Below are 27,060 nucleotides of genomic sequence, written 5' to 3' on the forward strand. Positions count from 1 at the left end.
TATGGAGACCGAGTAGGAAAGAGGAGTTGAGGCTGAGTTGAGATCAGCCATTGTTGTTTTAAATGGCAGAGCAGATTCTAAGGTTGAATTGCCTACTCCTGCTTCTAGATCTTATGTTCTTCCAAGTATCCAACCACATATCCAAAGCATCACCAAGGTTGCCTATTCCTACTTCTGTAACAGTACCCAATCCTGCTAGCCTTTGCTCAACTTTTGCTGAAACTCTCATTCATGACTGGAGCAGTTATACTACTGTCACGGTATATTTAAGAATATTGAGTATACTTAAGACGGAGATAGATAGGTTCTTGATTGTCGGGGGGGATCCAGGGTTACGGGAAGAAAGCGGGAGAATGGGGTTGAGAAACTTATCAGCCATGATTGAATGGCGGAGCAGATTCAATGGGCTGAATAGCCTAATTTCTGCTCCTATGTCTTATGGTCTTATGCTGTCATGAATTAGTCTCACTCAATCACCTTCATGTTGTGCCTTCCATGAACATGAGGTAATCAAAAATGCAAATGCCTTTGTCCCAACATGCATCAATTTCTGTATACCCATCACCCACGTGCTTGGTAGTGTGCACTGGTTTCCATTGAAAGATGGAAGTTTTAAAATTGAATTGTTTCCCCTCAGACTTGCCATTGCTTCATCCTTCGCTATGTTTTTGATCTCCTCCAGCTATATGACACAATCCACCCATCACTCCCCTGCCGCTTCCGTAGAAATCTGCACTTCCTGCATTCTGGTCACTTGTGCATCCCCAATTTAATCACTCCATAGTTGCCATGGTCCAAGGCCTGAGAGTTTCCTCCCTAAACCAGTGGCGTTCACCAGCCGTGGCACTAGTGTGCAGTGAAATCTTTTCCAGTACGCAGTGAAATTTTGTACAAAGATAATGAAGATCAAGATAAGACAAACATTGTTCTATCTGACCAAAATAACAATTCCTAAAACACATGAAAATTAATCATCAAATTAAAAGCAAAGTATTAGTCTTTTGATGCTAAAACATGAACATTCTAATTACACATGGCCAAAGGGAAAACAGGAAAAAGTGTGCGCGCAAACACTGTGGAATTGTCTCATTGAAGTGTGCCATGCTACTGAAAAGGTTGGAACCACTGCCCTAAACCACTTATCCTCTCTCTCCTCCTTTAAGAATTTGCATAAATCTACTTTTTATAATGATCAGGCTTTTGATTCCCTAGCCTACTGTCTCAAACATGTTAGTGCCAGATTTTATCTGACATGTACCTGTGACAATTCTTGGGAAATTTTCACAGTGTTGAAGTCTGTATAAAATCAAGTTATTGAGAAACATTCTGACAGCATGTGCTTTCTTTATACATTTAAAGTGGAACTCAGTTTCCTTCTGTTAATTATAATGCAGCTGAATATTTTTAACATGATTCCGAAATTCTCCTTTAAATATGGTTACTGGGCTTTGAGTCATAAGGAATAAGTCAAAGTCTTTGAAGCGAAGCAAGCAAATGAAAGGTGTCCCATTAATTATTTGAATGCATGTTATTAAAAAGGTTTTCCCTGAATGACCAATAGACATCCTATAAACTCCTGCAAAATTGAAAACCAGAAATGAAAGACAGTAAAAATAATTAATCAGAAAGGAAAAGCAGGTGAAAATATTTGCACCACCATCCAGACAATCTGCGCTTATTGTACCACTGGAGTAAAGGGGTAAAAGTACTTGCTTGGATTTCGAACCAACCTTTTCATTAGAGCTATCTTTGAACCTTCCTTACTTTTTAAAACAGAACATTAAATGTAATAAAAAATGTCATGAAAACTAAAATGACCATTTAGAATATACACACATACACATATTTGAACATGTGCTATTTAGTAGTTTTGCTGTTATCAATATATATATATATATCCATCTCCTGCACACAACATGGAGTTAAATACATATACAATTATAAAAGTATTAGTTGCATCTAATTAAAGTACTGTTTGCAAAATTTGTATATTTGTATATATACAGGTTTTTAAAACAAAACAGACACGATCAATCATTGGTGGCCAGTACATGTTAAATAACTCCAAAGAAAATCTTCACATCTTTCACCTGAGTAGCCACAATTCTCCCTCCATTATTCAAGTAATGTCTATATCATAATTGCAGTTTTATATACAGTGACAATTCAGTTGGATTTCCAGTAAAGAGATTAAGTTATAACCTAAATCAATATATGATCTTCACAGATCAAAATAGATGGCTTTGAGGTGAAAATATATAAAATATCATTAGCAGTTTTACATTGTGAAGTGTGATTTCATCACCATCTTTGGACCACAATACATCAATTCTTTCAGAAATATCACAACGTACTTATGCAAACTTAATTATCCAGTAATGGGATAAGTTTTTTCCACAATATTTAAATTATATATAGTACAGCACATTATCAGAATTCCAGAAATTAGTAAAGTCTTGGATAAGTAGACTGTCCTTAAAATACATAACTTTCGAATCTTTAGACTTGGAACGAGTGAAGCAATTGAATATTTGTTTCATTTACAAGTTGCACACAGAATGTACAGTTTTTTTTAAATAGTTCTATACATTCACCCAATCACTACAGGCTCTGTCTGAGGAAAGCTGATAGTTGTGGTGCACATTGAAAAGCACACAAGTGCTTTCATTTCATGCTGAGCAGTTTGTTACTTAACAAAAAATTCAATGAAAATGTCCATTATAAGAATGAATCTTCAATAGGCGGAGCATAAGAAAAACCAATAAATGCATCATCAGCTTCTAAAACACTAGCATTTACAACTGAACGGTCAGGAGATCGACAAACAGACTGAGGAACTGGTTCTTCTGTGAACTCTGGATCGAAATTTTGTAGATCTTCAGGTCCAGCCTGAAATACAAAATACTGTTGTCACATATTAACAAAACAACACTGTACAGTTGAGATAGCAAGAACTGCAGATGCTGGAGTCAGAGATAACAAAGTGTGGAGCTGGAGGAACACAGCAGGCCAGGCAGCATCAGGGGAACAGGAAAGCTGACATTTCGGGTCGCGATCCTTCTTTAGAAATCTTCTGAATCCTTCTGAAGAAGGGTCCCGACCCAAAACGTCAACTTTCCTGTTCCTCTGATGCTGCCTGGCCTGCTGTGTTCCTCCAGTTTAACACTATGTAGTTTACAGGATTCTAACATTGGGTATGTTTTTTTTGTTGAGCTACTGAAAAGACAGTTACATACCACACTGGGGTTAAATGGTGGAGGAATTTCCTTCCGATCTAGATCTTCCCAATTGATAACATCAAAAAAAGGATGGCTTTTGATTTCAGCCTGCAATAAAACAATTCCGCAGAAAATCAATGTACTGCTGAAATTTTTAAGACCATTTCTACAGAATATACATTATCACTTAATACAGTATAATTTACATTTGGTTGCTGGGTCAGTTGATCATCATTAAAATGAGTCTAAAGTGTGAAGCTCTCTCCTGACAGAATCCAGGCTCAAGTGTCGCAGGGGAGCATAATAAGAGTTTAATTCTCATCATACCCAATTTAGAGGTTCAAAAAGTTATAGGTCAGACACCTCTTCTGCAATTGAGTATGTTATCTAGGCTGGTATGTCAGTACAATATAAAGGACATGTTACATTATCAGACAGACCAGGTTAAAGTTCAACTTGCAAAAACAAGTGGGTTCGGGTCGTGTCAACAGATAAATTGAGAATGTAAAATGAAACACAGCCTATTTTGAAATCAACCATTTGCAGTTTTAACAGAGATGCCATAACGAGCAGAGAAACAATTTTCTTAGGGCAGGAGATTGATCATTAAATATTATGAAGCTGCTGGCCTTCATTTCAATAGTGACTATTTTAAAAAGTAATTTCAGCAAGCTACTGTAAGAAACAGACAGGTCAAAGCAAGTGAGGCAGGGGTTAAACTCAGAAGGCAAATGCTAAGGATTGCACAGAAGTACCTTCAGTTATGTAGACCAGACAAGTAGATGCTGCTTTCTTTGGAGAAGTACTTAAGACAAGAGGTGTTCAAAATTATGAGGGGTCTAGACTTTGTGGATAGAGAACAGCTGTCCCCATTGGTGGAAGGGTCAAGAAAAAAAGGGCACAGATTTAAAGGTAATTGGCAAAAAAAAAAGCAGACGTAACGGGAGGAAGACGTTTTGTTTAGAAACACAGCAAATCAGTAGGATTTGGAATGCAGTATGTACATTAGTCACATAGAACAGAACAGCACAGTACAGTACAGGCCCTTCAGCCCACGATGTTATGCCGACCTATTATCCTACTAAGATCAATTTACCCTGCATACCCTACATTTTACTATCCTCCAAGTGCCTATCCAAGAGTTGCTTAAAAGTCTCTAAAGTATGTGACTCCACTACCACTGCCGGCAGTGCATTCCACACGCCCCACCACTCTGTGTGAAGAACCTACCTCTGACATCTCCCCTATACCTTCCTCCAATCACCTTAAAATTATGCCCCCTCGTAATAGTCATGTCCGCCCTGGGAAAAAAGTCTCTGACAATCCACTCTATCTATGCCTCTCATCATCTTGGACACCTCTATCAAGTCACCTGTCACCCTTCTTCGCTCCAATGAAAAAAGCCCTAGCTCCCTCAAACTTTCCTCATAAGACCTGCCCTCCAGTGCAGGCAGCATCCTGGTAAATCTCCTCTGCACCCTCTCTAAAGCTTCCACATCTTTCCTATAGTGAGGTGACCAGAACTGAACACAATATTCCAAGTGTGGTGTAACCAGAGTCTTATAGAGCTGCAGCATAACCTCACAACTCTTAAACTCAATTCTCCTGCCAATGAAAGCTAACACAGTATTCACCTTCTTTACAACCCTATCAACTTGGGTAGTAACTTTGAGGGATCTGTGGATGTGGACCCCAAGATTCCTCTGTTCCTCCACACTGCCATTAAGAATCCTGCCATTAACCCTGTATTCTGCATTCAAATTCGACCTTCCGAAATGAATCACTTCACAATTTTCTGGGTTGAATTCTATCTGCCACTTTGCCCAGCTCTGCATCCTGTTAATGTCCCGTTGCTACCTACAACAGCCCTCCACACTGTCCACAATTCCACCAATCTTCATGTCACCGGCAAACTTACTAACCCACACTTCCACTTCCTCATCCAAGTCATTTTATAAAGATCACAAAGAGCAGAGGTCCCAGAACAGATCCCTGTGCTACACCACTGGCCACCGAGCTCCAGGCTGAATACTTTCCATCTACTACCACCCTCTGTCTTCTGTTGAACAGCAGTTTTGTATCCAGACAGCCAAATTTCCCTGAATCCCATGCCTCCTTACTTTCTGAATGAGCCTACTATGTGGAACCTTATCAAATGCCTTGCTAAAATCCATATACACCACATCCACTGCTCTACCTTCGTCGATGTGTTTTGTCTCATCCTCAAATAATTCAATAAGGCTTGTGAGGCATGACCTGCCCCTCACAATGCCATGCTTACTATTTTATTCAACAAGACATCCAAGAAGTTATCTGAATGTCTAAAAAGGAAGAATGTACAGGGGAGGGGCATTAGAGGAACATGGTAGCCAACAATGTTTATCACGGGCTTATTACAGTGCACCATTGAAGCTGGAAGAACACCTCATTTTCCACTTGAAAACCTTGAAGCCTTCTGGACTCAAGACTGAATTCAATCATTTTAGGGCCTGAGCACCTCCCATCTCCTTACCTCAACCCCAACACACCAGGCCTTCTCATCACATGGACTGCTATCACAAATAACCCATTGTCAGCCACTAGCGGTCCAAGGCTAGCCTGTACCCATTCCTTTGTCTGCCCAACTGTTTTTTTTTCCCTCTCTCTCTGAGCTCCATCTGTACCTATTGTTTACTCTTTCCCACCTTCCTCACCCCCTTCTCTAACATATATAGCAACTTTTGAGCTCTAATCAGTTCTGAAGAAGGGTCACCAGACAAAAAATATTAATTCTACTTTCTCCCCACAGATGCTGCCAGATCTGCTGAGCTTTTCTATTTCAGAATAATTTGGTCAAACAGCATGATGTTTGAGACCCTTCCCTTTGTCAAAGTCTCAAGTTTGATAACATGCATGACAGCAAGGCCAAAATGGATCGATTATGCAGTTGGCTGCAAACCTTGGTTACCAAGGAGAGCAACATGAAAGTCAGGCAGTGGCAACAAAAGTCCTTTCAAAACTTTTTATGTCAAAACAAAAGAGGGGGACATGTGTGATAAAAATCAGAAAAAAGGTTGTTTAAAATTTTTGTTGACAGATCCTTTACAGTGGAGGGCGGCTTCGGATTAACAGGATGTGAAATTCATGTAGAGAACCAACAAGGGTATACAACACTCCCTTAAGCTTACATCCAGCATGTGTGCACCAGCAACAGAAGTAGCAGCAGTCACATTTGTGATAACCCAACTCAATAAATATCCCCTCCCTTTAGAGAATTATTTGGCAGTATGTACATGTGTGCACAGTCCAACTGAAGTTTTAAACCTCTTTAGGAAACATGAGATTTTGTGTCAGCACACAGAAAACTTCTACTATCTGCACTATTGTTGAAGAGAATAATTGAAGTAGCAAGGGAAAATGGGAAACAGTATAGCATAATAAAGGTGAGGGTCCATAGAAAAGAAACATTTGAGGGAAAAAAAGGAGCAGATGAATTAACAAGTGGAATTAGGACAGGGACTGTGTATGATCCACTTGCTTTTTATACAAGGGAGGCCATGTAGGTACTGTCACAAGTTAGAAGCTTGACCAATACTTTCCTTTCTGAAGAGGCATGGTGCTGACATTTCTTGGGGACATTGGATTCAAAAGGTGGTGAAGGGGTGTTTTATGGAAGAGATCATAGTCAAATGTAGAAGGAAAACAAAGGCAGTATATTTTCGGGTGAAGCTGTGGGAATTATGACCATAATAAGAAATGATGTGGGGATACCAGTCTTGGACTGGGGTGGACAAAGTCAGAAGTCACACAACACCAGGTTATAGTTCAACAGGTTTATTTGAAATCACAAGCTTTAGGAGCACTGCTATAACCTGGTGTCGTGTAACTTCTGACACAAGAAGAACGGAACCCCCATCAACAGTGGCCAACCACAGCCATGACCACAATCACTGAAACACCATGTCCAGAAATGAGACTTGGTCCAGAAAGTGAATTGGTGTTGACTGAAGACAATTGGATTCTGCATGACAATGTCTATCATGAACTGGTGCTGGTTGTATCAAACTTGACAGGAATAGGATTTCCAGCATGGTATTCTGATGTAACTTGATAACAGAGAATTAATCTAACAGGTATTTGAGCAAGGGGCACAGGCACAAGCTTTGCACGCTATGACCCCAATACAGGAAAAAGGGAAAAGTAAGTTGAGAAACGAAAACGAGTTTACTGAATGATGTGATAACAGGATGTAGTAAATTCCCTGGATATTGTGGGGTTGAACTAAAAGATTCTCAACAGCCCGAGATAGAAAGATTCTTGATTTGCAGGGGAATCAAGGGTTATGGGACAAGTGCAGAAAAGTGAATGTGAACAATGCCAGATCAGCTACAATCCTGTTGAATTTTGGAGTATGCGTGGGGGCCAAATAACTGACTCCTGTTTCTATTTTTTATGATCTTATGATGTAGGCAGCTTAAAAATGTCCTTAGGGAAGGACAAGGCATCCAAACCAAAACCTTACACGATGATCAGGAACTAACAACTACCACAATATTATTGGTATACAATGTTGAGAATCAAGATAAAGCTATTAATTGATTGGTAAAAGCATCTGAAATTTAGTAATGATGCTGTCAGAAGACGTATTTGTTTGGCACTAGGTGTTTGAACAAACGAAAGAAAGGTTAATAGATACAGTGGGTCGGGTTTGTAGTGCTGGGCTGAGTCTGAGCTTCCAACCCAGGGGTGAAAATTCACGCTTTAATGAACAAACTTACACTTGAAGTCACACCATGATTATTAAAAGTTGGTACCAAAAGGTAGGCTATAAATCATCTTTAGCATCTCCACATAAACACCATATCTATGTGGTGTAGCGCCAGAAAATGTTTTTATTAAATAAATAATGAATGCTGCTAGAAAACTTTTCCAAGTTTTTCTTACATTTTCGAAGTCTCTACTCCAAACAGTCAGAGAATGTGGTAGTAGTTTATTATCAGAGAAAAATAGTGAAAGTCAAAATGATAATCGGAAAACACTTTCATCAGTTATTTATTGGAAATTTTAGAACATCAGAATGCTTTGCATAAGGATGGTCAGACTTATGTACCACTAAACTATGGACTGAAATTTTAATTTGGAGGGGTTAAAACAGGCAAGATCTTTGTTGATAGGAAGGATAACAAGATGGTGCTCAAAATGGGCAAAGATCTGGTACTAGTATAGTTCCTGCAGTAATGATGTTTGACAAGGGTCCTGGAAGGTGGTTAAAATATTTATCATGATTTCATTATGATTCAGGGAAAAAAGCATCAAGATGCAATAGAGTTAGACCCAGATGGGACAGAATAATAAATGTTAAAATCATGCAGCATTAAACCTCAAGAGCCAAATTCTGACATATTTAAATGATACTGGGAATGTAAATAATCATAAGTCAACTCAGGTTCTCTTTTCCTGGATCTGACTCAACAGTCATAAGTGGGACAAATGTATATAACCTATCCGATCAAAATTGGATTATCTGTTTAAAACTCCTCTCTGTGGTTGACAGCGAGATTAACCATCTCCTATGTAGAACATAGTTCCTTGTTCATAACTTTCATTGATATAGTGACATTAACAAGGTACTTCACAGAACCATTGTAAAGACATAATGTGTTACCAATCTTTTAAAGAGATCGAAGGATCTAAAAAAATAACAACTCAAAAAATAACTTAGAACAATATTTGATAGAAGACTGTTGTGAACTTTTGGCTGTGGATAACTCAAGACTAAACTGATAGTTAAACAATACATGGGACTATTTGTTCTAGGAGCTAACTCTTCTGCATGATAGCAAAGGAATAAGAAGATAATGCTCAGTGTAACAAAGAGCTGTTTATTCACTAAAGCCCAGTCTTGAAAAGAAGCCACTAAAACACCAGGGTGATTGGATAAGGGAAGGTGATTGATATACACAAGTCAGGCATGAACCGTTATGCAAATTGCAGCCTGTAGTGAATCAGACCTGATGATATGTGCCTTCACACAAATCTTACATTACAATTAGATAGTTGTACCTATGTAGCGGTAGGTTAACTGCACGCATATTCTATGCATAAGCCTCATCAATAATGGTTCAATTTATATAACTGAACATAGAACATAGAACAGTACAGCACAGTACAGGCCCTCTGGCTCATGATGTTGTGCTGAACTTTTACCCGAAACCTAAGGCCTATCTAATCTCCATGGCCACCTTATACTATCATCCATGTGCCTATCTAATAGCTGCTTAAATGCCCCTACTGAGGCCGAGTCCACTACCCTCTCCAGCAATGCATTCCACGCCCCTACCACTCTCTGAGTAAAGAATCTACCTCTGACGTCTCCCTGTTATCTACCTCCTTTCACTTTAAAACTATGTCCCCTCGTAAAAGCTACCTCCACCCTAGGAAAAAGTCTCTGGCTGTCTACTCTATCTATACCTCTGATCATTTTGTACACTTCTATCAAGTCACCTCTCATCCTTTGTCGTTATAAAGAGAAAAGCCCTAGCTCTCTCAACCTTTCCTCGTAAGGCCTTCCCCAGGCAACATCCTAGTAAATCTCCTCTGCACCTTTTCCAATGCTTCCACATCTTTCCGATAATGAGGTGACCAGAACTCGACACAATACTCCAGATGTGGCCGAATCAGGCTTTTGTGTAGCTGAAGCATAACTTCACGGCTCTTGAACTCAATCCCTCTATTAATGAAAGCTAACACACCATACGCCTTCTTAACAACTCTATCCACCTGGGTGGCAGCTTTCAGGGAATTGCGAACATGAACCCCAAGATCCCTCTGCTCCTCCACACTGCCAAGAATCTTTCCTTTAACCCTGTATTCTGCTTTCAAGTTTGTCCTTCCAAAATGAATCACCTCACACTTTTCAGGGTTAAACTCCATCTGCCACTTCTCAGCCCAGCTCTGCATTCTATCAATGTCCCTTTGTAACCTAGAACAGCCCTCCGCACTGTCCACAACGTGACCCACCTTCGTATCGTCCGCGAACTTGCTAATCCACCCTTCCACTCCTTCATCCAAATCATTTACAAAAATCACAAATAGAAGAGGACCCAGAACATATCCTTGTGGTACACCACTCGTAACTGAGCACCATGTTGAATATTTTCTGTCCACTACCACCCTTTGTCTTCTAAGGGTCAGCCAATTCTGAATCCAATCTGCCATATTTCCCCCTATCCCATGCCTCCTTACCTTCTGCATGAGCCTACCATGGGGAACCTTATCAAACACCTTACTTAAATCCATGTATACCACATCCACTGCTCCATCTTCATCCACGTGTTTGGTCACCTTTTCAAAGAATTCAATAACGTTTGTGAGGCACGATCTACCCCTCACAAATCTATGCTGACTATCATGAATTAAACTGTGCCTTTCCAAGTGATCATAAATCCTGTATCTCAGAGCCCTTTCCAATAATTTGCCCACCACTGATGTAAGACTAACTGGTCTGTAATTTCTGGGGTTATCCCTGTTCCCTTTTTTGAACAAGGGAATGACGTTTGCCTCTCTCCAATCTTCCGGCACTATACCCATGGACAGTGAGGACAAAAAGATCATCGCCAAAGGCCCTGCGATCTCGTCCCTCGCTTCCCATAGAATCCTTGGATAAATCCCATCAGGCTCGGGGGACTTATCTATCTTCAACTTCCTCAGAATTCCTAGCACATCATCTTTACTAATATCAACTTCCTCTAGCCTACCTGCCTGTTTCACAACGTCCTCCTCTACAACTAGGTCCCTCTCAGTTGTGAATACTGAAGAAAAGTATTCATTAAAGACCTCTCCTATCTCTTTAGGCTCTGTGCACAAACTCCCCTTACAATCCTTGATCGGCCCTACCCTTTCTCTGGTCATTCTCTTGTTCTGCACATACGTGTAAAAAGCCTTGGAGTTTTCCTTGATCCTATCTGCCAAGGTTTTCTCATGCCCACTTATAGCTCTCCTAAGCCCTTTCTTCAGCTCCTTCCTGGCTAACTTGTATCCCACAAGAGCCTTTTCTGTTCCTCTTTTCCTAAACCTTACATAAGCCTCCTTCTTCCTCTTAACCAGTCGTTCGACCTCTCTCGAGAACCATGGCTCCCTCACTTGACCGCATCTTCTCTGCCTGCTAGGGACAAACATATCGAGCACCTGCAGTATGCATTCCTTAAACAATCTCCACATTTCTGTGGTGCTCTTCCTTGACAGCATCTGTTCCCAATTTATGTTACCCAGTTCTTGCCTAACTGAATTGTAATTACCCTTCCCCCAATTATAAACTTTACCCTGCCATATGTACCTATCCTTATCCATGACTATCATGAAAGAAACAGAGTTATGATCACTACCGCCAAAATGCTCTCCTACCAACAGGTCTAACACTTGGCCCGGTTCGTTGCCAAGCACCAAATCCAAAGTGGCCTCTCCTCGTGTTGGTCTATCTACATACTGTGTCAGGAATCCTTCCTGAACACACTGGACAAAATCTGCTCCATCTAAACTATTACAACTAAAATGTTTCCAATCAATATTTGGAAAGTTGAAGTCACCCATGACTACAACCCTGGGACTTCTGCACCTTTCCAGTATCTGCCTCCCAATCCGCTCCTCTACTTCTCTGCAACTATTAGGAGGACTGTAAAAAACCCCAACAAAGTGACTGCTCCTTTCTTGTTCCTGACCTCAACCCAAACTGACTCTGTAGACACATCATTCTTGAACTGCCTTTCAGTAGCTGCTATACTTGCCCTGACTAGCAATGCCACTCCCCCACCTCTTTTTCCACCCTCCCTATTTCTTTTAAAGCATCTAAATCCTGGAACTTCCAAAATCCATTCCTCTCCTTGAGTTACCCAAGTTTCTGTAATGGCCACAACATCGTAGTTCCAAGTACCAACCCATGCTCTAAGTTCATTTGCTTTGTTTCTGATACTTCTTGCATTGAAGTATACACACCTCAAACCATCTCGGTGTCCGCAATTACGCTCCATCGACCGCATTTCTTTATAAACCACCTCACTCCCTGTTGTGTATGTTGGAAGGCTGAATACCTCATCCACTTAATTATAAATCTGGTTCCCCACCCCCTGCCAAACTAGTTTATCCCATATAGCTCTAGCAAACCTCCCTCCCAGGATATTTGTGCCCTTCCGGTTCAGGTGCAACCCATCCTTACTGTACAGGTCCCACCTTCCCCAGAATGTGCTCCAATTATCCACATAATGGAAGGCCTCCCTCCTACACCAGCCCTGTAGCCACGTGTTTAGCTGCACTCTCTCCCTATTTCTTACTTCATTATCATGTGGCACTGGTAGTAATCCAGAGATAACTACCCTGTTTGTCCTAACTCCCAACTTTCCAACCTAACTCCCTGTACTCGTTTTTCACATTCTCAGTCCTTTTTCTACCTATGTCATTGGTACTGATGCGTACTATGACTGGTGGTTGCTCACCCTCCCCCTTAAGGATCTTGAAGACACGATCCGAGACATCATGGACCCTGGCACCCGGGAGGCAACATACCATCCTTTCATCTCATTCGCGTCCACAGAACCACCTGTCTGTGCCTCTTACTATCGAATCCCCCACTACAATTGCTCTCCTATTCTCCCCCCTTCCCTTCTTTGCCACAGGGTCAGGCTCAGTGCCAGAGACCTGTCTGCTAAGGCCTTCCCCTGGTAGGTCCCCCGCTCAACAGTATACTTATTATTGAGGGGAACGGCCACAGGGGATCCCTGTACTGTCTGCCTATTCCCTTTCCCCTTCCTGACAGTCACCCAGCTACCTTTTTCCTGTACCTTGGGTGTGACCACCTCCCTGTAACTCCTCTCTATCACCCCCTCAGCCTCCCGAATGATCCGGAGTTCATCCAGCTCCAGCTCCAGTTCCCTAACATGGTTTTTGAGGAGCTGGAGTTGGGTGCACTTCTCGCAGGTAAAGTCAGAGGGGACACCAGCAGTGACCCTTACCTCCCACATCCTGCAAGAGGAGCACGCAACTGCCCTAGCTTCCATTCCCTCTACTCAAGATTTCCAGAAGAAGAATAAAAAAAAAGCCTTACCGAACCTCCACACAGTCTTTTTTGGTTAGAGGAGGAGGATGGGTGGGAGACACTACACGTGTAGTGTTTCAGGTTTAGCCAATGCCTGAATTTATCTGTTTCTTCCTGGCTCGTGTTCTCTCCACACACCCACCGCTGAAAACAAGAGGGCCGCTTGCTGCACGAGGTAAGTTTTTATACAGGGAGAAACAAAAACCGCCTTACCTTCCCGTCGGCACTCTGGCTCGCACTGCTGCCGCTTTTGTAACTGTACACATCTTAATTTCTAACTGATTTCGGGAGTATAATTGACTATAATGTTTTTTGGGGTCTCTGGGGTGTCATTTTTAGATACTTTGGAGTCCCTGGCTACAGCTAAGTAATAAAGGCCATTTCAACACTCTGCAGATCCATGTCTGGTCCCTCTCCACAGATAAGGGTCAGATGATAGCAGGACTACTATCAAACCCTGGAAATTAGACACAATCTGGATTTAGTTTTGAAAAAAATGAAGGTGGGCAAGTGGGTGAAGTCATAGTTTATAGATCATATCAGGGATAGTGGCCACAATTCAGTTAGATTTAATATTATTATGGAAAGGGACAGAGATAAATCAGGGGTAGAAGTTTTAAACTGGGGGAAGGCAAGTTTTACTAAACTGAGAAGTGATTTGGCTGAGGTGGACTGGACAGGACTGCTAAAGAATAAATCAGTAGTAATTCAGTGGGAGGCACTAAAAAGTGAGATCCTTAGGAACAAAGCAGACATTGCTTCTCCAAAAATATGAATAGTACTGCCAATTCTGGACCCCCATGGTTGTCTAGAAAAATACAAGGGAAGATTAAACAGAAAAAAAAACTCGACACTGCTGATAGCCTAGAGTAGTATAGGGAGTACAGGAATCAAGTTTAAAAAAAAAGGAAGAAGAAAATCAAAGAAAGGGCATGACAAAATATTTGTACACAAGGGAAAGGAAAACCCAAAGATGTTTTACTATAATATAAAGAGCAAAAGCATAAGTAAGGGAAAAGTGGGACCCATCAGAGATGAAGGGAACCTGTTTGAAGAAACAGAGGATATAGGACGAATTTTAAATGATTTTTTTTGTTTCTGTATTTATAAAGAAAGGGGATGATGTGGATATAGCAGTCCAAGAGGAGCAGTGTGAAGTATTAGACAAAATAATCATGAGAGAGGAAGTGTTAGAGGAGTTGAATCCTGTAGATTGAAAATGGAAAAGTTGCCAGTGCCGGATGGATTATTATCTAGGATGTTGAAAGTGGTCAGGGAGGAAACAGCAGATGCTTTGAGGATTATTTTCCAATCTTCACCAGACACAGATGAGGTACTAGAGGACTGGAGGAATGCATATGTGGTTTTGTTGTTTAAAAAGGGTACAAAGGAAATGCCAAACAATTATAGACCAGTAGAGTTACATTGGTGGTGGGCAAATTGTTCATTTATCTCATCTTTAAGAATTCATTTCGTCACTTAGAAAGGCATGGACTAGTCAGGAATAGTCAGCATGTCTCTGTTAAGGGAAGGTCGTGCCTTACAAATATAATTGAATTCTTGGAGTAAGTGACAAGGAGGATTGATGAGAGTAGTGCAGTGGATGTTTACAAGGCAAAGACTGGCCAAAAAAGTAAAAGGGATACATGGCAATGTGTCAAATTGGATCTAAAGTTGGCCTGGTGATGGGAAACAAAGGGCAACGGTTGATATAAAAACAGAAATTGCTGGAAAGATACAGCAGGTCTGGCAGTATCTGTGGAGGGAAAGCAGAGTTAACATTTAAGGTCCAATGACCCTTCTTCAGAACTGGCAATGGTCGATGGCTGCACTTGTAAATGGAATGTGGCTTCAAGTTGTGTTTGATGTTAAGACCCCTGCTATTTGTTTTATATAACAACGGTTTGGACTTGAACATGAGGGACAATTGGGAAGTTTGCAAACAACAGAAAAATTGGCTGCATAGTGGATAGTGTAGAATGTAGCTCTAAGCTCCATATGATATAGATACACCAGTGGATTGGGCAGGTAAGAGGCAGATGGAGTTCAACTCTGATAAGTGTGAGGTCATGCATTCAGGGAGTTCAAAGTAAGAAGGAATACACATACAAAGATGTTGCCAGGATTGGAGGGTTTGAGCTTTATGGAGTGGCTGAATAGGCTGGGGCTATTTTCCCTGAAGCATCAGAGGCTAAGGGGTGAACTTAGAGGTTTATAAAATCTTGAGGGGCATGGATAGGGTAAAGAGACAAGATCTTTTCCCCAGGGTGGGGAAAACTAGAGGGTATAGGTTTAAGGCGAGGGGAAAGATGTAAAAAGATCCTAAGGGGCAACTTCTTCATGTAGAGAGAGGGTGTTGCATGTATGGAATGAGATGCCAGAGGAAGTGGAGGAGGCTGGTACAATTTCAACATTTAAAAGGCATCTGGATAAGTATATGAACAGGAAGGGTTTAAGAGGGATATGGGCCAAATGTTGGCAAATGGGACTAGATTTATCTAGGATATCTGGTTGGCATGGATGAGTTGGACCAAAGGGTCTATTTCTGTGCTGTATATCTCCATGACTAATAAACGGGAACATAGTGAGAAGAGTAGATGAAATGACAGATCTCGGCGTCAAGTGCACAGGTCCCTAAAAGTAGCAATACAGGTAGATAAGGTTGTAAAGGCGACATACAGAATGCTGTTCTGCATTGGCAGAGGCATATAATATAAAAGTAGGGATATAATGATGAAACTGTATAAGACATTGGTGAGGCCACAACTGGAGTACTGTGTGAAGTTCTGGTCACCACATTACATGAAGGAGATAATTGCTCTGGAGACAGTGCAGAGACAGTTTACTAGAATGTTGCCAGGATTGGAGAAGTGTAGCTATGAAGAGAGATTGGAGGGGTTGGGCTTGTCTTCCTTGGAACAGAAAAGGCCGAGGGGTGACATGATTGAGGTAGAGTAGACAGAGGTAGAGGTAGAGTAGATAGGAGGAACCCGTTTCCCTTGGCAGAGAGTTCAAAGACCAGGGATTATAAATTCAAGTTAAGTGGCAGAAAGATTAGTGTGGACATAAGGAAAAACTTGTTTAATGCAGAGGGTGGAGGGTGTCTGGAACTCTCTGCCTGAGTTGGTGGTAAAGGCAGAGACCTTAAACTCTGGTAGCAAATACCTGGATCTGCACCTTAAGTGCTATAAGCTACAGGGGTGTGGACAGTATGGGCCAAATGGCCCCCTTCTGTGCTGTATCATTTCTGTGGTTCTATAGGAAATATTAGGGCAGGTGGCCAAAGGCCTTCTCAAAGAGGAATCCATGTATTAACAGTAGAAATCAATTGTTTTACGACATACACACTCACGTGAAGAAAGTGATATAAAATGAACCCAACAGAAAGTTCTGAGGAAAGGTCACCGGACTCGAAACGTTAACTCTGATTTTCTCTTCACAGATGTTGCCAGACCTGCTGAGCTTTTCCAGCAACTTCTGTTTTTGTTCCTGATTTACAGCATCCGCAGTTCTTTTGGTTTTTAGAAAGAATGAGGGTTAGGAAAAGGAAAGGGAAAGAAGAGTCAGGAATCCGTCAGTTGGTCTAAAGTCAGAATGTTGTTGATTTTAGTCTTACTCCCAAGACTTAGTGCTCCATTCTAGAATAACACACATAGACTATCTGGTCATTATTGTGTTGAAGTTTGAGGTAGTTTGCTGTGCACAAATTGTGTTATTTGTGCTATTTTAAAACAGTGACCACATTTCAACAGTACTACTTTGGTAGTCTAGTAATCATGAAGGGGACTGTACAAATGTAAGTTTTTCTGGTTTTCTTAAAATACACACACAGTTGTAGTCTAACAGATTAGAAGGCCACCTCTGATATTTTGTCAATTGGGACAGAAAAGTTAAAGTTCAATGATGTTAATTATTTTGTTTTGTGTATTACATTTGAAATCTTAAAAGCCTGAAAGATGTTTAAAAACACTGATTACATTTGCATAGTTACCTTACCAGATGAGTCATGGTCCTATTCAATGGCAGAGCTGGCTTGACAGGCTGAAGGGTTATTCTTGTTCCTATTTCTAATAGCTTTATGCGGTTCTAGCAACTGACAGCTAATTCTAAGTTCATAAGCCGCTATTTTAACCACTAGTTTGTGCACTTTTCTGATTGCTTTCTCTGCCCTTGAATGTTAGTTGCTGGACAATATAACTAATATAGCTTGTGGACTAATTCTTTTTTCTTATTACTTTAAATTATCAGAAACAAACAGAAGTTACTGTGAACAAAAGTACAGAATGACATGGATAGATTTAGAACTGACTAGATTTCCAGGAGCCAATCATCAGAAATTTCTGTGTGTAAATCAGGAACAGTGCAAAGGAAAATGAGCACAAGGGGATGAAAAAAGTTGTATCACAGGGCCATATACATCCAGCTGAAATGGCAAATAGAATATTGGTTTGATACCTCATGTGAAAGACAATAACTGATATTGCTGCAGTCCCTCAGTGCTGCAGGTCAGGTTTACACAGTGGGACTGGAATCCATGTCATTCTATTTCAAGAGGGGAGGCTGCATACTTAACTAATACTGACACTTAGCAAAACTGTTTGAAAGTAGAACCGAATGCAACCAGAAAAAGATGTTGCTATGAAGCAGAATATTTTTTGACCTGGTGAGGAACCTTGTTTATTGTTTAACTGCTAGTAAATGGTGGATGATTTCAAGGTTTAACAAGAACTTCTTACAAAATCATCTTTTGCTCCTAGTCTTCTCTCCCTCTCTTTTTCCAATAATCCCTCCAGGATAGAACAGGCCTCATCACTTGCTCCAGGCCTCAGCTGCAAAGGCTTGTGAAGGATGTATTCATACATCTCAGCAGTATCACGACTGTAGAAAGGAGGCTGCAAAAACAAACATATTGATTTTGCTGACTTACTTATTTTAGTTTTGATTATTTCATAATTATCCATTTATAACAAATAACTTCCTTCTCACAGATAGCCATGTACTCTCAGGGCTCTATACAAAATATCTGGTCAATGGTTTCCTGCTTTCTGCCTCCCGCTTTTGTGTAGAATGTCTTTAAATTATCATTTTCCAATCTACTGGAATCCTTGATATAGGCCTTCAGACCTGGCGACTTGCCTGCTTTTAATCCCAATAGTCTGCTCGATACTTTTTCTGTGGTGTTGACCGTTGTTTTAGGTTTCTCCTTTTCTATAATCTCTCCATTACACATTATTATTGGGATGGTTTCAGCATCAATGAAACTGAGGCAAAACATTGATTTTGTGTCTCTGCTATTTCTGTGTCCCCCATTAATAACTCCCCAGTCACATCCTGGAAGAGACTAAAATTCACTTTAGTTACTGTTTTCCTTTTTATTTATTTTATTTTATTTTAAAAAAATTTATTTATAGAAACTCTTGTTACTGGTGTTTATATTTTGCGCTGGTTGAGACCAAAAGACAACAGAGGGTGCTGCTGAAAAGGATTCTGGGAGGAGTCATCTTAGTCACTGCCCAGGAGTGACTAAAAGGAAGGCAAGTTATAACACTGCGGCCATTTTGAGAAGGGCAGCTTTGTGGTTGAAGTATTGCTGGGTGTTTAAGTGTAAGCTTTTAAGTGTCGACTTAAGTGAATACCGGGCTTTGGTGACAAGGGCAAGCAGCAGCGAGGTAAGACAGTCGGAGGAGGAGCAAACTACTGCAGCTGCTCAAGACACGAGGGTAAAGGAGAAGTAGAAGGAAGTTTAACTGTGAAGTCACAGGCAGCAGGTAAGTGAGTGGGTGGTGACTGGGGTGTAGTTTTTCTTCTCTCAATTTCTCTTTGCTTTGCTATTGTTGTTAACTTAAGAGTTAAGTCATGGCAGGAGATCCCAGAACCGGGTCATGCTCCTCCTGCGCAATGTGGGTATTCAGTGGCCCTTACAATGTCATAGACTCCTTCACATTCACGAAGAATGTCCAGCTGCAACTCCTGTCTGGCCACTTGACAGCTCTGGAGCTGCGGCTGGACTCACTTTGGAGCGTCCGCAAGGCTGAGGGAATTGTGAATAGCACATTCAGTAAGTCAGTCACTTCGCAGATAAAAATTACTGAGGAAGACAGGGAATGGGTGACCAACAAACAGAGGATGAGTAGGAAGGTAGTGCAGGGGGCCCCTGTGGTCATCTCCCTCCAAAACATGTATACCATTTTGGATACTGTTGGCAGAGATGGCTCACCAGGGAAGGCAGCAGCAGCTGGGTTCATGGCACCAGGAGGGCAGCAGAAAGAGTGGCAGAGCTATAGTGATAGGGGATTCAATTGTAAGGGGAACAGATAGAGCCCAAGATGGTATGTAGCCTCTCTGGTGCAAGGGTCAAGGATGTCTTATCTTGGGATTGCTATCAGTGCCATATGCTAGTCAGTGTAGGAATGGCAGGGTAGTTAAGATGAATATGTGACTTGAAGGATGGTGCAAGAGGGAGGCATTCAAATTCCTGGGACATTGGAACGGGTTGTGGGGGAGGTGGGACCAATACAAACCTAGACAGGTCTGCACCTAGGCAGGACTGGAACCAAATGTTCTAGGGGGAGTGTTTGCTAGTGCTGTTGGGGAGGGTTTAAACTAAAATGGCAGGGGGATGGGAATGAATGCAGGAAGTCAGAGGGAAGTGAAGTGGGAACAGAAACAAAGTACAGTAAGGGAAAAGTGCAAGTGGAAGGCAGAGAAAAAGGACAGTAAATGTCAAAAAATGAGTTTGAAGGCTCAGTGTCTCAATGTGAGAAGCATTTGTAATAAGGTAGGTGAATTAACTGCGCAAATAGCTATTAATGTATATGATGTAATTGGGATCACAGATACCTGGTTCCAGGGTGACCAAGGATGGGAACTCAATGTCCAGGGTTATTCAATTTTCAGGAAATGGAGGTGGGGTAGCATTGTGGTTTAAGGAGGAGATTAACACAATAATAAGGGAGAACATTAGCCTGGACGATGTGGAATCAGTAAGAGTGGAGCTGCAGAACACCAAAGGGAAAAAGATGTTAGTGGGAGTTGTGAACAGACCACCAAACAGTAGTTGTGATGTGGGAGGCTGTATCAAACAGGAAATTAGAGATGCATGCAGTAAGCGTACAGCAGTATTTATGGGTGACTTCAATCTACATATTGATTAGACTAACCAAACTGGTAGCAATGTGATGGAGGAGGATTTCCTGGAATGTATGAAAGATGGTTACCTCAATCAATATGTTGAGGAACCAACTAGAGAACAAGCCATCCTAGACTGGGTATTGTGTAATAAGAGAGAATTAATTAGTAACATTGTGGTGAGAGATCCTTTGGGGAAGAGTGACCATAATATGGTAGAATTCTTCATTAAAGATGGCGAGTGACACAATTAAATCTGAAACCAGGATCATGAACTTAAAGAAAGCTAATTTTGATAGTATGAGGCTTGCATTGCCTAGGATAAGCTGGCCAAGGATACTTAAAGGGTTGATGATGGATAGGCAATGGCAGACATTTAAAGAACACATGGATGAACTTCAACAACTGTACATTCTTACCTGGCATAAGAGTAAAACAGGGAAGGTGGCTCAACTATGGACAACAAGGGAATTCAGGGTTAGTGTTAAAGCCAAAGAGGAGGCCTGGGAGAAATTTAAAATTCAGCAGAGGAGGACAAAAGGTTTAATTTGGAAAGGGAAAATAGAATATGAAAGTAAACTTACGGAAAATGTAAAAACTAACTGCAAAAGCTTCTATAGATATGTGAAGAGAAAAAGACTGGTGAAGTCAAATGTAGGTCCCTTGCAGTTAGAATTCGATGAATTTATAATGGACAACAGAGAGATGGCAGACCAGTTTAACAAATACTTTGGAACTGTCTTCACTAAGGAGGACACAAATAACCTTCAAGAAATGCTACTGGACATGAAGGAGGAACTGAAGGAAATCCTTATTGGTCAGGAAATGGTATTGGGGAAAATGATGGAATTAAAACCCGATAAAGTCCCCAGGGCCTGATGCTCTGCGTCCCAGAGTACTCAATGAAGTGGCCCCAGAAATAGCGGATACGTTAGTGATCATTTTCCAGCATTCTGTAGATGCTGGAAGAGTTCCAATGGACTGGAGGGTCGGTAATGTAACTTCGCTCTTTAGAAAAACGGGGTGAGAAGACAGAAAATGGGGAATTGCAGGTCAGTTAGCCTGACATCAGTAGTGGGGAAAATGCTGGAGTCAGTTATTAAGGACGTAATAACTGACCATTTGGAAAGCAGTGATGGAATTGGTCCTGATCACATTCACTAAAGGGAAATCATGCTTGACAAATCTTCTGGAATTTTTTGAGGATGTGACCAGTAGAGTTGACAAGTGTAAATCAGTAAATGTTGTTTATCTGGACTTTCAGTAGGCTTTTGACAAGGTTCCACAAAGGAGATTATTTAGGAAAATTACAACTCACGGTATGATAGGTAATGTATTGACATGGATAGAGAACTGGTTGTCAGACAGGAAGCAGAGAGTTGGAATAAACAGGTCTGTTCAGAGTGACAGGCAGTGATGAGTGAGTTGCCGTAAGGTTCAGTGCTGGGACCTCAGCTGTTCACAATATATATTGATGATGTGGACGAAGAAATTGAATGCAATGTCTCTAAATTTGCAAATGACACTAAGCTGGGTGGCAGTGTGTGTGCTGTGAGGAGGATGCTAGGAGGCTACAGGGTGACTTGGACAGACTGGGCAGATACTTGGCAAATGCAATATAATGTGGATAAATGTGACGTTATCCACTTCGGTCACAAAAAACACAGCCCGCAACTTCTTAGCCATGTACATCTTTCATACTACCATTACGATAAAGTCAGGGATCAACACTGGTTCCAAGAATAATGCAGGATGGTATGCCAAGAGCAACCTTACAAAAGCAAAATGAGTGTCAGCATGGTGAAACTACTAAATAGGAATACTTGGAGCAGATGGAGTGGGATGGCCAGTGGGTCCGAAGAAGAGCACAACGGTAGGTGGTCGGAGTCCAGGTGCGGTCGGAGGCAGTGGCCTCGTGGTATTATTGCTGGACTGTTAATCCAGAGACCCAGGTAATGTTCTGGTGACTGGGGTTCGAATCCCACCGTGAAGATGATGGGATTTGAATTCAACAAATATCTGGAATTAAGAATCTAACAATAACCATGAATCCATTGACAATTGTCAAAAAACCCCATCTGGTTCACTAATGTTCTTCAGGGAAGGAAACTGCCATCTTTACCTGGTTTGGACTACATTTGACTCCAGACCCACAGCAATATGGTCGACTTTTAATTACTCTCTGGGCAATTATTGATGGGCTTTAAATGCTGGCCTAGCCAGCGGCGCACTCATCCCATGAATGATTAAAAAGAAGCCTGTTACAGATGGCGGTCATTGGCTTGTGAACCAGGTTGGGGTCAGCCCAGTGCAGGGGAAAGCGAGACCACATGTGGAAAGCCCCACTGTGGAGCGATTGCAGGCAATAGAAGGACTATAATGTCTATCTTTTAACTTTATTTCCTAATTTATACAATGAAGAACTGTAAATATAGAACTTCTAGCTTTTTGCCTTAGTTCTCTATTTTGTACCTAAGATTTGCAACTAGGTACTTGGTACCAAAGAACGTGCCAGGTGTTGCGACATTGTAAACTTTTCACTGTACTCCTGTAGTTTTGTACTGGAGTACACGTGACAACTAAATCTAATTCTAATTCTAAGTAGCCAGTGATAGACAGGACTAATGGATTTCAGAACCAACAGATCAGGTATGTGCTCTGTAGTCCTACTACATCCAGTTGCAAATGGTAATGGACAGTTAACCAACCGAGTGGAGGAAATAGCTCCAAAATATCCCCTTCCTCAGTGAAGGGGGAACCCAGCACAATGTAAAAAATAAGGTTGAAGAATTTGCAACAATCTTCAGTCAGAAGTGCTAAGTGGATGATCTATTTTGGCATCAGAGGTTCCAAGCTTCACAGATAGCAGTCTTCAGTCAATTCAATTCATTCTGCACAATATCAAGAAATGGTTGGAGTCAGAGTCATACAGCACGGAAACAGACCCTTTGGCCCAACGAGTCCGTGTTGAACATAATCCCAAACTAAACTGGTCATAGCTGCCTGCTCCTGGCCCATATCCCTCGAAATCTTTCCTACTCATGTACTTAATTTGTACCCACATCCACCACTTCATTCAACATGTGGACCAGCCTCTGTAAAATATTTGCCCCTCATTCTTCTTTAAATCTCTCTCCTCTCACCTTAAAAATGTGCCCCCTAGTCTTGAAATCCCCTATCCTAGGGAAAAGACACCTACCATTAATCATATCTATATCTCTTATGATTTTATAAACTTAAATAAGGTTGCCTCTCAATCTCCTATGCTCCAGTGAAAGAAGTCCCTGCCTATCTGGCCTTTCTTTATAACTGAAACCTTACATACCCGGCAACATCCTGGTAAATCTCTTCTGAACCCTCTCCACCTTAATATCCTTCCTAAAGCTGGGCGACCAAAATTGGACACAGCATTCTAGAAGAGGCTTCACCAATGTCCTGGACAACATCAACATGACTTCCCAAATCCTATACTGAAAGGATTGAGCAATGAAGGCAAGTGTGCCAAACACCTTTGTAACCACCCTGTCTATGTGTGATGCAAAATTATGACCCTTAGGTCTCTATTCTACAACACTACCCAAGGTCCTATCATGAATTGTATAAGTCCTGCCCTTGTTTGTTGTACCAAAATGCAATACCTGTCAGTTATCCAGATTGAACTTCATCTGCCATTTTTCAGCCCATTGACCTATTTGAACAAGATCCCTTTGTAATCTTAGAAAACCTTCTTCACTGTCTACTGAGCTACCAATTTTGGTGTCGTTTGCAAACTTACTAACCATGCCTTCTATATTCTCATCCAGATTGTTTATATAAATGAAAAAGAAAAGACAACCCAGAACTGATTCCTGTCGAACACTGCTGGTGACAGGCTTCCAGTCCAAAAAACAACCCTTCACCACCACTCTCTGTATCCTGCCATTAAGCCAATTGGCAAGCACCCTGAATCCTATGTGACTTGACTTTACTAATTAGTCTACCTTGCCGAACCTAGTCGAAGGCTTTACTAAAGTTCGCATAAACAACGTCTACTGCTGTGCCCGTTTCAATCTGTTTTTGGCAACTTCCTCAAAAAACTCAATCAAGTTTGAGAGAGACAATTTTCCTCGCACAAAACCATGCTGACTATGCCTAATCAACTTTTGCTTCTCTAATTGTCCATAAATTCTATCTTTTAAAATCACCTTCAACGACTTACCCACCGAGTACGCCAAAGGCTACGGGCCCTGAAAACATTCTGGCTATAATACTCAAGATGTGTGCTCCTGAATTTGCAACATTCCTAGGCAAGCTGTTCCAGTGCTGTAAAGTAATGAATGAGTTAAGTTTTAATGAAAATCTGGCAGTTTTACGATATTTGTTCTAATACGAACCCATTTCATAATGGACTCTAATGGGATTTTAATTCTCAACCTCTGGATTGCTAATCAAATACACTACACTACTGTATCCAAGATGCTGAATAGGCTGACAACAACTGACTTCAGAAGTAAAATGAAAATGTTTTTATACCATTCACAACAATTTTTACAAACATGGTAAACGTTCAATAAAATATGCAATTACATACCAAGCCATAGAGCATTTCAAATAGAACAGAGCCAAGGCACCACCAATCAACTGTGTTATCATAAGGTTGCTTTCTGAGCACTTCTGGTGCAAGGTACTGAAATACAAAGAAATAAACATTTACTATAATGCACCTTAAGAAATAGCTTTAACTTGGCATTGTTGCCTTAGTCAATTGTGCATTTTCTCTGGTTCATGACAAACTTTTTTTGGAATAGGTTGAGCTAATGTCCATTTCCTGCTCTACCTTTCTGGTGAATGATAAAGATACACATGATACTGTTCAGAAATGGGAAGGAGTAAGCAGGCTAAATCTGTCAATATTTCCAAGATCCCACAGTGACCTAAAAATAAGATACGACTGAGCTTCCTGTTGAAACTGAGCTAGGGAGGTTGTGTCTCTCCACTGTTTATAGAGGGAACCTCAAACCAAAATCATTATCAAAGACCCAGTGCACCCCGTTGATGATCTCCTACAACATCTTCCATCAGGCAGAAGATACAGAAACCTGAACACACACACCACCAAATTCAGGAACAGCTTTTTCCTGGCTGCTATTAGACTGATGAATGGATTCTCCAGCCTCAAATAATGCTGATCTTGCTAGCGTTGATCTCACCTAGCACACACCCTGTGCAATGTAACCTGTGTGTCTCTGTCTAAGTCTTTCTGATCTGTACATCCTTGCTTACTATGATCTGCCTGTACTGCTTATAAAGAAAGTTTTTCTCTATGCTTCGGTACATGTGACAATAAATCAAAGCAATTGTCAAAGTCCTTATGAACCAAAAAAATTTCCTCAACTAAATGTTTCATAGGAATTTTAATCTCAAAAGTTGCATATTTTAAAAGATAAGTGTTCCTGAAACTGAAGTGTTTTAAAAACCTGCATACATTGAAACATTGGCATTCATCAATTGTTTAACTAAGGAAAATTACAGGTTACCAAACAGTTCCTTAAAAATTGCCCTCTGTGGCCACATTTGATCTTCATTTCTGCTATCCATTTTGGTTCAATTCATTGGCTGGGATGATGCACCAATTACTTTCTCTTTAGTGCACCAGTCTCCAGAAAAAAGTTGAAAATCCACCTATAAACCTTTGCTCATCCTTGCCCAACAGTTGTCGGCGTGGCCAAGAGATTTGACTGGAGAACACAGCAAAGACAAAAGGAGCAGCAGTGGCCCAAGAACACAGCAGGGATAAATCAGAAAATTACATTACAACACAAAGAGTCACATGAACTAATAAACTTTTAATTTAAATTAATTAACTATAAAGCAAGACTAGATAAGTTGTTATAAAAACCAAAACAGATGTAATAATTTATCCAAGTGTTTCAATAATCAATCAAATCTAAGGGATAAAGTTTAAATAACAAGGGATATAACACTAAAGGGTTCTGAAATTTTCAGTAACTTAAAATCAGAAACGTATAGATAAATGTTTTAGTAAAAGTTAAACTAATCTCCCTGCAAAATAAAGCAACATAGTAAAAGAGAAGCAGTCGATTGTTGAGTAACTGGCAAGTTTTCATTTTTGTCTTTGAGGACATATCTGAAATAAACATAATAGTTTAATAGAAACAGTCGTGACAGAACACATGGGTCCAAGTGTTAACTAGTACGTCCTGCTTCATGTGGGAACTCCAGGATGCTTCTCAGGTCCTGGCAGGAAAGATCATCAGCTGGAACACATCAAACTTCTGATTTTGAAACCCGAGTGGCAGCTGGAATCATTGCTATCCATTTAACAGGCTGAGAATTTTGTGGATAGCATGTTTCCAGATGTGGTCATCCTCTAGCCTCAGAAAATGCAACCTCGGGGGGGTGGGCAGGGGTGATAGCCAGACAGTTGAGTAGGACAAAGCAGGTAACGTACTTGGGAGGCTTGTGCATTATGCTCTCCTATTGGTATCCAGTTTGGAATATTGTGGAGTGTGATGGTTACTCTGAGGTGTGCAGCCAGACCCAAGTCCACGGCAAAATGACAAACCCAGAAGGAAGGTGTTGGGAGTAGGAGGAGGGGGGAGACACAAAGAAGTACAGGGACACAAAGAAGTACAGGGACACAAAGAA

At 41.0% G+C, this 27,060-nt stretch overlaps 1 protein-coding gene across 3 annotated transcripts in view; it reads right to left on the bottom strand.

Annotated features, from left to right (window-relative positions):
• Positions 1 to 391: 391 nt before the first annotated feature.
• Positions 392 to 27,060, bottom strand: part of sgk3 (serum/glucocorticoid regulated kinase family member 3) — a 47,346-nt gene continuing 20,677 nt past the window's right edge. For 2 of the 3 annotated variants that reach the window (XM_048595490.1, XM_048595492.1), the window contains 4 exons: positions 24,983 to 25,078; positions 18,021 to 18,176; positions 3,237 to 3,326; positions 397 to 2,889 (listed from right to left, as the gene is read on the bottom strand). In XM_048595490.1, the coding sequence (XP_048451447.1) occupies positions 2,719 to 2,889; positions 3,237 to 3,326; positions 18,021 to 18,176; positions 24,983 to 25,078 (513 nt within the window). In that variant the 3' untranslated portion in view covers positions 397 to 2,718. Of the gene's footprint in view, positions 2,890 to 3,236; positions 3,327 to 18,020; positions 18,177 to 24,982; positions 25,079 to 27,060 lie in introns of all 3 variants that reach the window. The other variant, XM_048595491.1, reaches the window with a different exon arrangement.

This window comes from Rhincodon typus, chromosome 4 (assembly GCF_021869965.1).
Source record: "Rhincodon typus isolate 14 chromosome 4, sRhiTyp1.1, whole genome shotgun sequence".
Classification (NCBI taxonomy): domain Eukaryota; kingdom Metazoa; phylum Chordata; class Chondrichthyes; order Orectolobiformes; family Rhincodontidae; genus Rhincodon; species Rhincodon typus.